At 44.0% G+C, this 15,148-nt stretch overlaps 1 protein-coding gene across 1 annotated transcript in view; it reads right to left on the bottom strand.

The window, feature by feature from the left end:
* The window catches only part of Utrn (utrophin), a 490,302-nt gene extending 475,647 nt beyond the window's left edge, over positions 1–14,655 (bottom strand). The window contains exon 1 of the mRNA XM_051164610.1: positions 14,465–14,655. Within this exon, the coding sequence (XP_051020567.1) occupies positions 14,465–14,543 (79 nt within the window). The 5' untranslated portion in view covers positions 14,544–14,655. The remainder of the gene's footprint in view (positions 1–14,464) is intronic.
* Between the last annotated feature and the right edge of the window lie 493 nt (positions 14,656–15,148).

Genomic DNA, 15,148 nt, shown 5'->3' with positions numbered 1-15,148 from the left:
ATTAAAGGCATGCGCTACCACGGCCCTGGCTCAGTCTCTCTGTTTTAAGTAAATATGATTTTTCCTAAGTGAATTGTTTAAGCTTGCTCCACTCGTCAATGTAGCCCATGTCTGCACAGAAATTCTCTGTCCCGTCACAGACTGGCAGCAAGCTACTCAGGTCCTGCTCAAGTGCCCTTCTGTCTATCTGCCTAAAACTGCCCAGGAAATGGCTCCTGTTAAATTCTGGGAGTATGGTGAGAGGGGTGCTCAAATTCCACACAAAGGCTTTGACAAAGGGATCACTATCTTAAAGGACCTTGAAGAACTGACATTGCTTATTGACCTTTTCAAAGAAGTTTTAAAAAATGCTAGCTTGGGGGCTGGAGAGATGGCTCAGAGGTTAAGAGCACTGTCTGGTTCTTCCAGAGGTCCTGAGTTCAATTCCCAGAAACCACATGGTGGCTCATAACCATCTATAATGTGATCTGATGCCCTCTTCTGGCCTGAAGGGGTACAAGCAGACAGAGCACTGTATATGTAATAAATAAATAAATCTTAAAAAAAAAAAAAAAAAAAAACGCTAGCTCAGTGGTATTCTTGCAGAGGTCCTCAAGAGATTTGGGGTTTGGTTTGGTTTAACTCAGTATGGCTCTCTAAACATAGAGCTATTCTGAGCCTTCTGGGATGTTCTTGTAGATCCCTAACAAACATGCTACCATGGTTATAATCCATGTAACTTCTCCTTCCCTTTATGTTTACGGGTGCATGGGTGGTTTCGCATGCATGTATATCTATGCACTGTGTTCATGCCATGCCCACAAAGGCCAGAAGAAGGCATCGGATTCCCTAGGTCTGGAGTTACCGGTGATTGGGAACCACCATATGGGTGCTTGGAATCAAACCCAGGTCCTCCAGAAGGGTGGCTAATGCTCTTAACCACTGTGCCATCTCTCCAGTACCCTTACAACTCTTTAATTCTCCGTTGACATACAAACCACCTTTTTTTTTTTTTTAATCACTGTTTTTTGGGGGGAGAGTTGTTTTGTTGATTTGTTGGTTTTTCAAAACAGTGCTTCTCTGTGTAGCCTTGGCTGTCCGGGACTCACTTTGTGGACCAGGCCAGCCTCGAATTTACAGAGATCCACTTGCCTCTGAGTGCCAGGATTACAGGTGTACGCCACCACATCCCGGCTCAAATTTACTGGTTTTAAAAGAATGAGAGACAGCTTCATTTCAATGGGAGCAGATACAGAAAACAGAAGTGCTAGCCACCACCTACTTAGCCTTTAAGAAGCAGGGAGGGAAATGCACAGCGTTTTCTCTGAGCTGAGCATGTCAGGAAAAGAAAATTGGGAAAGTAGCATATGGAGCATAAATGTGAAGAATTTTTCCCACATTACAAATCACAAACACATCATTTTTGGAAATAATGTTTAAATGTATATATTAAATTACATCATATCATACCATATATGGCCTGAAGATGTAGCTCAGTGCTTGCCTAGCACACCTGAGGCCCTGGGTGAGGGCCACAGAACTACATAAACCAGGCATGTTGGCACACATTTGTCATCTCAGCACGCTGGACAGCCCAGGCTATGTGACACCATGTTTCATGTCTCCAAAAAAGAAAAAGAGGGGGTAAGAGTGTGGGGAGACAGACAGACAGCTAGCCAGCAATACAAACACCAGCACTTGGAAGGCAAAGGCAGACGGATCTCTGTGAATTTAAGGCCAGAACAGTCTACAGAGCAAATTCCAGGGCAGCCTGATAGAAGGAAGAGGTTCACTACCCTGAGGTATGACTAAGGAGCTGATGAGGAAACCCCACGTGGCCACTCTGCATTTGGGTGGGACATTCTAGTCCAAATGCCACAGGACTCCAGGCAGCATCTGTCACCACTCCCCTGACCCACTTTCCTCTGTTCTACCTCCTCTCAGCATAGCCCAAATTCCAACGGATGAGGCATCAAAAAATAAAAAGTCTGATATTATGAAAACCATTAGCTTTTAAAACTGTTTACCAGGAAACGTTTCTAAGTAAAAACAAACACTTGACTCTCACTTTTCCTCCCTCCGGGGAATTCAGGCCACTCTCCCTTTAAGGCTGGGACTCCCAAGCCTGCCTTTCACTGGCTAAGCCAAGGCTCTAGGAAGGAAAAACCCTCAGGGCTTATGGAAATTCCTGAGTCAGAATCCAGGAGGACTCAGACACTCAGCCTGGAGCTCAAAGCCCAGCATTCAAAAATAAAGGAACGTGCATAAGGCTATGTAATTACAGAACTAACTTTAAATAATGAGATTCACAAGTCACCTAGACGGGCTATATCAGTCTCAAAAATATATCTATTCCACGATTTTCTTCACATAGATATTATAGAGTAAAAGCACAGTAAGAAAGCAAAGCTTTTTTAATTTGCAGATCTGCAGAGTATTGGTGCTACTTCTGAAAGGGTAGGAAGCAAGGCTGTCCATCCCAGGTTTCATCACTTCAGATACACGGGTAGCAAGTCTTATTTTTAACTAGATTTCTCTGCTATGACTGCCTTGAATTTCCCCAACCCCACCCCTCACACTCCCACACACACACACCCTCCCTCCCCCTCCACCTCAAGACTCAATCTTTCTTTTTTAATATTTATTTATTTATTTATTATGTATACAGTGCTCTGCCTGCATGTACACCTGCAGGCCAGACGAGTGCATCAGATCACATTATAGATGGTTGTGAGCCACCATGTGGTTGCTGGGAATTGAACTCAGGACCATCTGGAGGAGCAGTAGGTACCCTTAACCTCTGAGCCATCTCTCCAGCCCAAGACTCAGTCTTACTGCATGACCCTGGCTGACCTGAAATTCACTTTGTAGACGCGGCTGGTGTCAATCTTAAGGAGATCCACCTGCCTCAGCCTCCAGAATTCAGGAATGAAAGGCATGCCACCACACCCTGCTCAAGTCTTATTCTTTTGGAGAAAAAAATGTTTTGTAACTGAACTTAAGGGTTACAGTGATTGAACTGGACACAAAAGATTGTCTAGTAAGCTGCACACCAAAAGAAATAAAAATACTCATACAGAATAGGCTACTCTTGTGTTTGCTGTGTCAGTGAGCCCAACTGATTTATCCTCCTCCTCCTCCTCCTCTTCTTCCTCTTCCTCCTCTTCCTTCTGTTTAATATAAGAAATTAGATTTCCTGGCTGGCAAGATGCCTCAACAGTTAAAGACCCTTAACCATAGCCAAGTCGAATCACCAGTGTTATATCTCTAGAACCCACACGGTGAGAGGAAAGAACGATTTGTCTTCTGACCTGTATATGGCGGCATACACACACACACACACACACACACACACACACACACACACACACAGAGCAAAATAAATGTTAAGAAAATCATTTTTTAAAATAATATAACAAAAAAAAAATAATTATATAACAAATCTTGAGTTTCAACACTGGTAAGAGGCTGTACCACACCAGGCCAGTATCTCAGATGCCACACGAGCATAGGAGAACAACTCACTCATGAGCTGTGCCACAAAAGCCAGCTTCTGCAAAAGCAGCTCCACGGGGCAGACCCAGACCTCAGGGATCTGATCATTCAAAGACACAAGGGCAAAAAGCACAGAACTCCGAGGAAGCCCTAAGTGTCATCCTGGATTTGACAAGTGTAACCTTGAGTGTAGAGGAAGCAAAGGTGAAAGGAAGGAAACACGATCTCCAAGGCTGGGTCTCCAAGTCATCATCTCTAATAGAGCAAATGTCTATTATACTGTTTAGCTCAGTCAGTAAAGTGCTTGCCTTGCAAACATGTGGACCTCAGTTGGACCCCAAAAACCTATGAAAAACAAAAGACGCCAGGTATGATGGTGTGCTTATAATTCCAAAAAAAGGAGATGAAGACAAGTGGGTCCCTGGTGCTCAACGGCCAGACTTCCGGGGGCCAGCCAGAGCTCCCATCCAGTGAGACCTTCTTCTTCTTCTTCTTTTTTTTTTTTTTTTTTTTTTTTTTTTAATTTTTTATTACTTTATTCTTGTTACATCTCAATGATTAGCCCATCCCTTGTATCCTCCCATTCTTCCCTATCTCCCATTTTCCCCTTATTCCCCTCCCCTATAATTGTTCCTGAGGGGGATTTCCTCCCCCTGTATATGCTCATAGGGTATCAAGTCTCTTCTTGGTAACCCAGTGAGACCTTCTTAAACAAAAAAAATGTTGAAAGCTCCTGAGAAACAGCACCCAAGTTTGATCTCTATGCCCTCACATGTGCGTACATATACATAGACAAAAACTTACACTGGCTCACCTTCCAGCTATTGAGTGGGGCATACCTCTGATTAAGCAGCTTTAATTAAAAAATAACATTAAATAAATAAATAAATATCCAAACAACAACACAGTCAATGCTTCTTTCTCCACACGGTGGAAAAGGGGAGGGAATCTAGCAACCTGCATCCCACTCTCCAGTGCTTTAGATTAATTTTTAACTAGTGTTTACAATTGCCTACATGATCTTTCATGTTCCCATGTTCCCAGGAAAACCCTCATATCAGCATCTAGTTCAAACTTCTGGGTTCAAATAAGGTTCAACCAAATTGGGTTTTCCCTCCTGTCTAGATAATGAACACACTGCCTCTGTTAGAATAGCTCCCAACCATTAACAATTTCCAGTCACAACCGATTTCTACTATAGCGTTCCCAGACACAGACCCACTTCGTGAAAATCCTATTGGCGCAGACAAGTCTTAGGATGGCTCCTCCTCAGCCTCACATAACAGAGTTGAGTTTCTACCAGGGTCCCTGCCTGTCCCCTACCTCAAGTCCCAAGGGATCGTGGGAAGAAACAAAAACAAAAGCCCAATTAAAGGCTTCCTCTTTAAAGCACAGATATTCCAGCTGAGGAAAGCTTCAGAAAGAGCAATGAATTGCTTTTCATAGTCTCTTCACAGATACTATTTTAAATGTAAAAAAAGAAAGAAAAAAAAAAAAACCTTAAAAACAGACCATTCACTCCTTAAATCTACGTTAGCCACTGTGTTGTCTGAAGAGGGCCTTCTGGAAGGTCAGAGGAGAGGGCAATCCTCCTCATCCTTTCCCTCACACTGGACCTTGTTGGGCAGCTAGAAATTTACCCCAGATAGTACATAGCATATTTTCAGAAAGCTTGCTACAATGTAACAACACCGGTTAACCATCAGTAGGCTTGCTATGATATAACACCGTTTAATCATCAGTAAAGAAATTTGCTTTCTTTTAGTTTCAAGGGCCCCTCCGCCCTCCCCCAGCACGTCTCAAGCTGCTCTTTCCACAGCACAGTTACCTCTCTGGGCACCAGATCAGGCTCTACCCTGTGCCAAATGTCAATGCATCTGAAATCCTACCTTCTTTGCCAGCCAGTTAAAAGCCTTGAACAGCCATCAGAGAAAGAGAGAAAAAGAATTCACGTCAGAAGCAGTGTCAATCTCTCATCTTCCGCCCCAAGGACTGTCTGTCCTCCAGTGTTTTCCCCTTTGTCAACTCCCGGAAGAGAATGACAAAACAGAGCTAAAAATGAAGGCAGCCCAAGGAGCAGCAGGTCCTGTCTCCTATGAAGGCCATGATACCACCAGGGAACCAAAGCAGCTCCAGGTTGCAGCCCAGGGTCACCCTCAGTAGGTAGCAAGGAAGAGACAGAAGGGACTCATGCACAGTTAACAGTGGGAAAGTTTGCAAGGAACAGATTTGAGGATAAAATGATGACCCTCCTGGCAGCCAAGGATAAAGTATCTTGTGACCAAGAAGACAGTGCAGCATTCAGACTTGGGCTTCCTCCAGTCTAATCTAAACCTGAGTTCAAATCCCAGCCCCTGCATTTCCAAGCTGTGGAACCCTTGGCTACAATCCACTAGGCCCTGGGCTTGGTGCCAGAGGTGTAACTGGTTCTCCAACTCACATGGAGTTAAACTGGATTGAGAATGATATCAAAAGTACACAATGCAAGCAGAGTGCCTGAGTGGGAAGAAAAACACAAGAGAACTCAAGTACAGTCACACAGTACAGGGTGGTATGCACGCCAGTAACACCAGCACTTGGAAGGCTGAGACAGGAGAATCATGGCTTTGAGAGCAGACTAGGATAAAAAGCAAGCCCTTTTCCTCAAACAAATACAGAAAGAAAAGAAAGAGTGTGGGTCAAAATAAAAAATAAAAAAATACCATGACTTTCAAGAGTCGACAGAGAAGGTCACTTAATGAAGGCTGTATTAAAAGCAGACAGTGGTAAAGAAATGAGGGATGTGCAAAGGCGCCTGGGTAGGTCCTCCTGAAACGGAGAGACTAGTGTAGCAAAACACTCCTGTCTAGCCTCTGAGTGCCATCCGTGAAAGGGCAGCTGTGAGGACGGACCTCTTGCCACTGCAGCTGCTCATGGTTATGTGTGCAGTAAGTGTGAGATGCCAAATGGAAAATGCAGGAGTCAGCGTCATCATTAAGATGCCAGCATTAGGGTCAGGGGAGCCACATCATAGGCTTGAGTCTACAGAGGCTCTAATTTCCTCAACAATTAGAACCCAGAGTTAGATTTTAAAAACACAGGAGATAGCTGGGTGTAGTGACACACACCTTTAGTCCCAGCACTTGGGAAGCAGAGGCAGGTTAACCTCTGTGACTTTGAGGCAAACAAAAAAAAGGGGGGGGGGGCAGAAAAGTAAAGTAAAATAATAAAACTGTCATAGTTGAACTTTTTATCCAAAGTTTCTTTAGTTTTGTGTGTGTGTGTGTGTGTGTGTGTGTGTGTGTGTGTTTGCTTAATGGTTTTCTTATTATTTACATGTATGTGCACAGGCATGTCACCTGTGCTAGTGCCCACAGAGGCCACAAGATGATGTTGGTTCCTCTGGAGCTGAAATTCCAGGCAGTTGTAAGCTGCACAACATGGTTCCTGATAACGGAAGTAGGCTCCTCTGTAAGAGCAGCAAGTGCTCTTAACCACTAACAGTTTTAGTTTTAAAACAGGGTCTCACATATGCCAGGTTGGCTCAACTTCCTATGTAGTTAAGGATAACATTGAGCCTCTGATCCTCTTCACAGACGTTTGTCACCACCCAGGGCTTCGTGCACGCTAGGTCAGCACTCTACCAACCGAGCTGCGAGACGTGACCCTCGACCCTGGGTCTCTTATTTGTTGTTGTTATTTTAGGAGCAAATCATACAACAATGTAGAGGTGACCCAACCAATTTCTTTTACAGATGGCTCTCTCCTATGTGAGACTCTGTGGCTCTAAACCCCTTCGGCTACTGAGTCTCCCTTGGGGGGGTCACTGACATGCTCTCCAGGGCTGTGTGAGTCTGGCCTTCTCAAGGAGCTCTGAGCTAAAACTCTCATCATCACCGGGACCAAGTAAAGCTGATGATTTATCCATTATCACAAACTTTAATAAACGCTGTCACCAACCAAATCTAAAAGCAGTGAAGATGATTTTCCATTACATGCAACACGTTGTTATCATTATCTTGTATAGCTTTTCTTTTCTGAGACAGGGTATCATTGGGTAGTGTGTGTGTGTGTGTGTGTGTGTGTGTGTGTGTATGTGTGTCTGTGTGTGTTTGTGTGTCTGTGTGTCTGTGTGTCCATGCCCAGCCTATTATTTCATATTTCACAACGTCCCAAACAAAAGTTCACAAATCACACACTCTACCGGTAATGCATTTGCTCAAATAATTCTTCTTGGTCTGATGTCTGAAAATCTTTATAAACCTGTTAAACCTTCCAACTTATGGCGATTAGGCTGCCACTATTATAGCCACTGATGACAGCCTTATCACAAGCGTTTTAACAACAGACTGTCAGCGGCCCCAAATCCTAGTCCAATAGACAACAAATGCTTTCTAGTCCTCTTCTTTTTTTGTTTTGTTTTTTTATCAGGTGGGGGGCGAGGTTGTTGGGTTGGTCTGCTGGCTTTTGAAACAGGGTGTCATGTAGTGACAGGGTGTCAGAAGTGCCATACCAGCTGGGGGTGAGCCTGAACTTCTGATCCTCCTGCTCCCACCCTCTTAGCCCTGGGATTACAGGCATGAACCACCACAGCATGTTTATATATTGCTGGGGATTGAACCCAGGGCCTCACGCATGCTAGGCCAGTACTCTACAAAGTAACCCATAGCCACAAGCCCTCATGTTCCTTTCTAGGCATTACTCATATGTAAAACAACCACAAATAAGTATATGGGTTTTGTTCTTTAAACTATTCCAATACCAACTCTTGATAACATAGTCGCAGGGAGGGAGTGAAGTCCTGAGTGACTGTTTAGTGTTGTAATGGACAGAGTCATGTCAAGGTCCCCAGTGCCTCAGTCCCATGGAAGTGGTCATGCCTTCCCTGGGTGAGACTCGAAGGAACAACAAAGCCTTCCTTAAACTGCATGTTGACAGTGTGTGCAGAAAATGTCTGCTGTAACTCCCCACTTCCTCCAATGTTTAGTCTTAAAGTTGGCCTCCCTGGTGACTGCTCCTCCATGCTTAGCTGAACCTGTCTCTGTTCAGCCCACAAAATTCCAGCTTTACTGTATTCTTCATCCCCTCATCGTCCTTCATCAGGGTCCTGGACCCAATATGCAAGAACTCAGCACTCGGTATTTCTGTTTAGATGGTGTAAACAGCTTTATGCACAGAATTACAAATCTCACGCACAACATAAGCTGCAACAAGGGCAATGAATGGTCCTACTATTTTAACACAAAATGTTTATTGTGTGTTTGTAGTACTGTGCCAAGCTCCAGGAGTGCCCAAAATGACTATGGAGAACTAAGCCGAATATGGGACATGAATGTCACATCCTCTTTTCCCAAGGCTCAAGGATCACTATAGAAGAGGGGACAGGAAGGTTCTAAGAGCCAGAGGAGGTGGGTGACTACAAGTAAACAGTGTTTTCTCAGAAACAGCAGTCAGCTTCACGGATGAACTCACAGTAGTCGTCACAGCATATGTAAGACCTGCACAAGCTCACGACAGATGACGTCACAGCCTGAAGAAGGGAAGTGGGCACAAGTCCCACCTGTACCCACAAAGCTATCTGTAGTTGATAGGTGCTGGGAAAGGGGGAGTCACTTTTATGAGTATTCCCACCTATCTTAGTTATTTTCCTATTGCACTAATGAAACACTGGGGCCAAGGCAACTTATAAAAGAAAGTGCTTAACGGGGCTTACAATTTCAGAGGACAGAGTCCATGATGGCAGGGGAAAGTCATGACAGCAGAAACAGCTGAGAGCTCACATCTTTTCTTTCTTTCTTTCTTTCTTTCTTTCTTGCTTCTTTTTTTCCCCCTGAGACAGGGTTTCTCTGTGTAGCCTTGGCTGTCCTGGACTCACTTTGTAGACCAGGCCGGCCTTGAACTCACAGCGATCCACCTGCCTCTGCCTCCCGAGTGCTGGGATTAAAGGCATGCGCCACCACTGCCCGGCTGAGAGCTCACATCTTGATCCAAAAGTAGGAGGCAGAGAGAAGCTTACTGGCAATGGCCTGAGTATTTTGAAACCCCAAAGTTCACCACCCGCCATCACCCCACCTCCCCATACCCCACACCTCACACCCATGAAACAACTCTTCCAACAAGGATATACCTCCCTCCTGATTCTTCCCAAGAAGTTCCATCAACTAGGGATCAAGTATTCAAACATATGAGCCTATGGGAGCCATTGTCAAAGACCACCACATCCCTCGGAGGTAAACCAAGCCACTGCAGCGGCTAGCCACACAAGAGTATGTGGGAAACACAAACTGGATCCAAGGCATTTTTTTTTTTAAAGAAGAGGACACAAGTTTGGGTGAGTAAGAAAGGAAGGGTAGAACTGGGAGGGGTTTCAGAAGAGAGTGAATATAACCAAAATATGTTGTATAAAATTCTCATAAGACCTACCAAAAAAAAAAGGCAGCCAGGTGGTGGTAGCACATGCCTTTACTCCCCAAACTTGGGAGACAGAGACATCTGAATTTGAGGCCAGCCTGGTCTACACAGCATATTACAAGACAGCCAGGGCTACACAATGAGATCCTGTCTCAAAAAAACTAAATAAATAAAAAATAAACAAAAAAACAAAAACATAAATAAATAAATGCTAGTTGTGATGGCACATGCCTTTAATCCCAGCATGCAGGAGACAGAGGCATTTCAATCTCTATGAGTCTGGGGCCAGCCTGGTCTACATAGTGAATTCCAGGACAGCCAGTTACACAGTGATACCCTGCATCCTAGTTTTAGGGTTACTATTATTACTACTGTGATGAAACACTATGACCAAAAGCAAGTTGAGGAGGAAAGAGTTTACTTGGCTTAGACTTCGACATCACAGTCCATCATCAAAAGAAGTAAAAGCAAGAGCTCAAACAGGACAGAAACCTTGAGACTGGAGCTGATGCAGAGGCCATAGAGGGGTGCTGCTTACTGGCTTGCTCCTCAGAGCTTACCCTGCCTGCTTTCTTATAGAACCTAGGACCACCAGGCCAGGGGTGGCACCACCCTCAATGGGCTGGGCCCTCCCTCATCAATCACTAATGAAGAATAAGACCTACAGCTGGATGTTACGGAGGCATTTTCTCAATTGAGGTTCCCTTCTTCCAGATGACTCTGCCTGTGTCAAACTGACACAAAAGTAGCCACCACACCCTGTCTCAAAAAAAACAAAAGAAAAAATGGAAAAAAAAAATAAGAAAATGTCCAAGAGTACATTAAATTGGACAGGATGGTAGGGAGAGGTGAGGAATTGCAGGTGAGGGATTTGGAAGTAGACTCGATCAAAAACATTACATGCATGTATAAAATTCTCAATTTTATTTCAATCTTATAATTCTCCAATAGAAAAATATTTGCTTGTGGGCAGTGGAGGTATTTCCATGAGATAGGAACTCACTAAATTGCCCAGGCTAGATCCCAAATAATGTGTAGCCAAGGCTGGCCTTGAACTCCTGATTCTCCTGTCTCCATCTCTCAAATGCTGGGATTATAAGCTAGCAACAGGTGCAGGGCAAATATTGCCTCTTAAAAACTGGGGGGAAATGTACCAAGAAACCTGTCCAGTAGATATCTTTTCAGTTTCTGGACTGTATCTGGATCATTCCCACTATTTCATCTAGACTTCTAAAAGTCTCCTAATAATTTGTGAGCTTTGGAGCATCCTGAGATAGTGCTGTGTATACTATGCATTGGCCCTAAACAAAAATCGAGAGTGTGCCTTCCAGAAGGCAAGATGACTCACTGGCTCATTCAAATCCAAATTTATCTGCCAGCTTTCGCAACACAAGCCAGCCAAAGGAACATGATTCATATCTCAGCTATGCAGTTGCTAAATTTTCACCATGTTTTGAAGTAGGTGCCACTAAAAGGGAGGGCACAGTCAACACTGGCATTAAAACGCTACAAGCAATTTGAAGAGGTTTTAGAAATATAAGAATTAAGTAATACGGGCTCATGAAGCAGCTTTGGACAACACATGTGGACAGTAAGGAAAAGCCCTATCCCAAATGCCATGCCAAGAGGATTTTGCCGTTTATCTCACGTCTTCTTTTGGATTCTTTCTTTCTTTTGAGGCAGATTCTCATAATATAGCCCAGGATGGCCTCAGACTCAAAATCTTCCTGCCCCGCCTCCCAAGTGACAGGATAACAGGTGTGCTACCATGGCCAGCAAATTTTTTAGGTTTATTTTGTTACTGTGTGTCTAGGAGTGCTTTGCCAGCGTGTATGTATGTGCACTATGTGAGCGCCTGGTGTCCTCAGAGGTCAGTAGAGAGCATCGGCTACTCTGGGACTGGCCATGCAAATGGTTGTGAGCCACAATATGGGCACAGGCCTCCTGCAACAGCAACAAATGCTCTTCACCACTGAGTCATCTCCCAGCCCCCACCAGAAATCGTTTTAAAAGATACTTTTCATATCAACAGCTTCCTTTATCACAGCCACTTAACAATATGTCAATAGCATCTTCCATGTTTACCGTATTTACATACACTCACACACACACACATCAATCTCACTTTCTATGAATACGTACCTACTTTAGTCTGGCACTCTAACTAAATTACCTCCACTGGGATTCTGTGTCATCTACACAGCTGTGAGATCCCAGTAAAGAAACAGTAAGTTCACTGCTATTTCCAGAGTTGCTTGACTGAGAGCATCGGTTTCAAACAAAACGCTAACAACCTAAGAACTGGTGAGCATCTCTGAACACTCCAGGCAACAATGACCTAACTCACGCCCAGTTGGGTTTTTATGGTGTTTCCTCCTTTTTTTTTTTTTTTCTACTATAAACAGTTCTGCAGTCAGTTTCTTAAATGTACATTTATATCTACTGCCTAGGAAGAAACTCTACAAACAGAATTATTCGACCAGTTGATGTGCTGTGCACTGGGTCGACAAGATGGCTCAGCAAGCAACACAACCTGAGTTTGATCGCCTGAATGCACATGGTGGATAGAGAACGCTGACACTCAAGAGTTGTCCTCTGGCCTCCACAGGCCTGCCATCGCATGGACACCCAGCCCTCATGTACACACAAATGAATAAATAAATGTAGTAATATTTTTTAAAACAATCAATCCTTAACACCACAAATATACACAGTAACAAATTATACCCCTGCAGTATATGAGCCTTATTAGATTTTATAAATAGTCATTTTAAATATAAGGAATAGTCTGGAAGTGTGAATATTCAGCATAAACTACACAATAGAGCCAGGCGTGGTGGCACACACCTTCAATACCAGCACTTGGGATGCAAAGATAGGCAGATGGCTATGAGTTCAAGGCCAGCCTAGTCTACAAAAGCAAGTCCAGGACAGCAAGGACTGTTACACAGATAAACCCTGTCTCAAAAAAACCTAAAAAATAAAATAAAATAAAATAAAAATGTACACAATAACTATTCTCTAGTAGCCAAAACTAGAAAATCAATGCTAAATATCTACGGTCTTTATTTTTTAGTCTATCTTATTTACTATTATTGTATATATGTGTACATGCACGTGTCACTGAACACATACAGAAGCATGAGAACAACTTCTGTGGAGCAATTTCTCTCCTTCTACCTTTCCTTAAGGGACCCAAGGACTGAGCTCAGGCCATCCTGCTTCTGTGGTAATTACCCGCAGAGCCACCTCCAGGTCCCCAAATCCAAGGACTTAATGTAACAGAAGTTGACTCAGAAAGATACTAAGGCTCAGTCATCCTCACAATTCATAGACTATGAGACACACAGATACCCCACTGTCTCTCTTCCACTCGCCTGTCGCTTTACACATTTCTCAATATGAATTCTGTGCCCTTGGAATGAAATTCAGGAGAATGCAACCTCCTCAGCGTACACTTTAAAGTGCCTACGTCACAGGACATGGCGACCCACCTCCCAAAGTGTCCTCAGGCTAGAACGAACACTGCATATCTGCACAGCCGTATCTGTAACATCCAGACGGTTCACCAACCGAGCACCACCAGCGTCATGACGGGAAGCGTGGACCCTACTGAGATCACACTTCCTGCACAAGTCTTGGAAGTTTCAAGTAAGAAATGAGCCCGTACCATAACGTGCAGACATTTCCCACTGCAAAAAATCACCTTGAGTTCTATGGGTGGCTGTTGTTTTTAGCAGTGACGCTGAAGGTAATATTTATAATGCTGGGGTTAGTAAAGGACAGCGTTCGCAGTCAGGACAGCTCTACAGAATATTTCAAGCTCAGAAAGATTGTGCTTGCTGAAAAATATCTCCCCTGTGAGCCTGTCTCGGAATCATGTTTGAAGCTTTTTAAAATACAGAAATTTTCATTCAGTGGGTTTGGAGTGGAGCCAACACATCTGCATTTGTAAAAAAAAAAAAAAACCTCCGCAGTTGATTCATTTGGAGAGCCAGAATTGAAAAGCAGTGGTTACATAAGAATTGGCGAGGGGGAGGGGTAGAATCAAGAGACCTCCAATCTAAATGTTCACATGAAAATCATCTGTCTTAGTCTGGCTGGTTTGGTCACATTGGGTGGAAACTGTATCTTAAGAAGTTTGACATTTCAAAAAGGAAAGAGAAGGTCACGTGGCAGCAGCGCCGGCCTCCAAGTGCAACGTGGTAGGTGGGCATATGGTAAAGGAATCCCACCACAAGACTTTTCTGCCAAAAAACTGTGGTATTCACTGCTCTAACCATGAGATTCCTTTCTGTTTTCAGGAAATGAGGGAAAATGTTTGGCTGTGTTTGTCCATCTTATTGGCATCGTAACTGAGCAGCATCAAGCTGCAGGCAGCAGTTTCTCCCAATAAAGCTACTCCTCACACAATACAGCAGAAACAGGCCGAGAGAGTAAGATAAGCCACGCAGAGACTCGATGTGGCCTTTGACAAAAATATCGGTCACTGGGCAGAATTAAATTCCTCGGGAGAGGTTAGCCTCGCAAGAAGGCAAAACAAGCTAAGAGAGCTCTGTCTTCAAGCATAGGAAGAGCCACGCAGGGCTCCATTACTCACCTGATCTGGACTTAATGATATCACTGAATTCATTCTGCCCATCATCAGGCCTGGCTTCAAAGTCCCCATACTTGGCCATCTTGGCTGAGTCTCAATGTAATTCACAGGCTTTCCCAGGATGCTCTTCTGAGGACTGTCAACTTTGAATAACGGTTCAGCTTGGCATGAATACCTAAAAGGAAAAGAGGAAGTATTAACTAGAGATACACAATCATACTCCTTACTTTTTTTTTCCCCTTCTGGCATGTGACTGTGAGTTAACATAAGAAAGAGGATGGATGTGCACGTGTGTGTGTGTGTGTGTGTGTGTGTGTGTGTGTGTGTGTGTGTGCGCGCACACGTGCCTGTAGAAGCCAGAGGCTGACATTAGGTGTCTGTCTCAACTGTGGCTACCCACCTTTTCTGTTTGTTAAGGCAGGGCCTCTCTTTTAACCCCAGGGATCTCTTGAATCTACATTCCATGCGCTGGGATTACAAACAGGGCTGCCACGCAGGCCAGGTGAGGCATTTACATGGGTGCTGGGATGGGGTGGGTAGAACCAGTGAGCCATCTTCCAACCCCATATATTCTGATACTCAGTCACATAGAGCAACCAATAAAAACCTACTGAGTCTTCCACTGTGAGGTTTACAGACACTAAGCCTCACAGATACTAAGAAGTTCATTATATAATGAATTACTTC

This window comes from Acomys russatus, chromosome 21 (genome assembly GCF_903995435.1).
Source record: "Acomys russatus chromosome 21, mAcoRus1.1, whole genome shotgun sequence".
NCBI classification, from domain to species: Eukaryota; Metazoa; Chordata; class Mammalia; order Rodentia; family Muridae; genus Acomys; species Acomys russatus.
The sequence above is the reverse complement of the archived record's forward strand: the minus strand, read 5'-3'. Positions and strand labels throughout refer to the sequence as shown.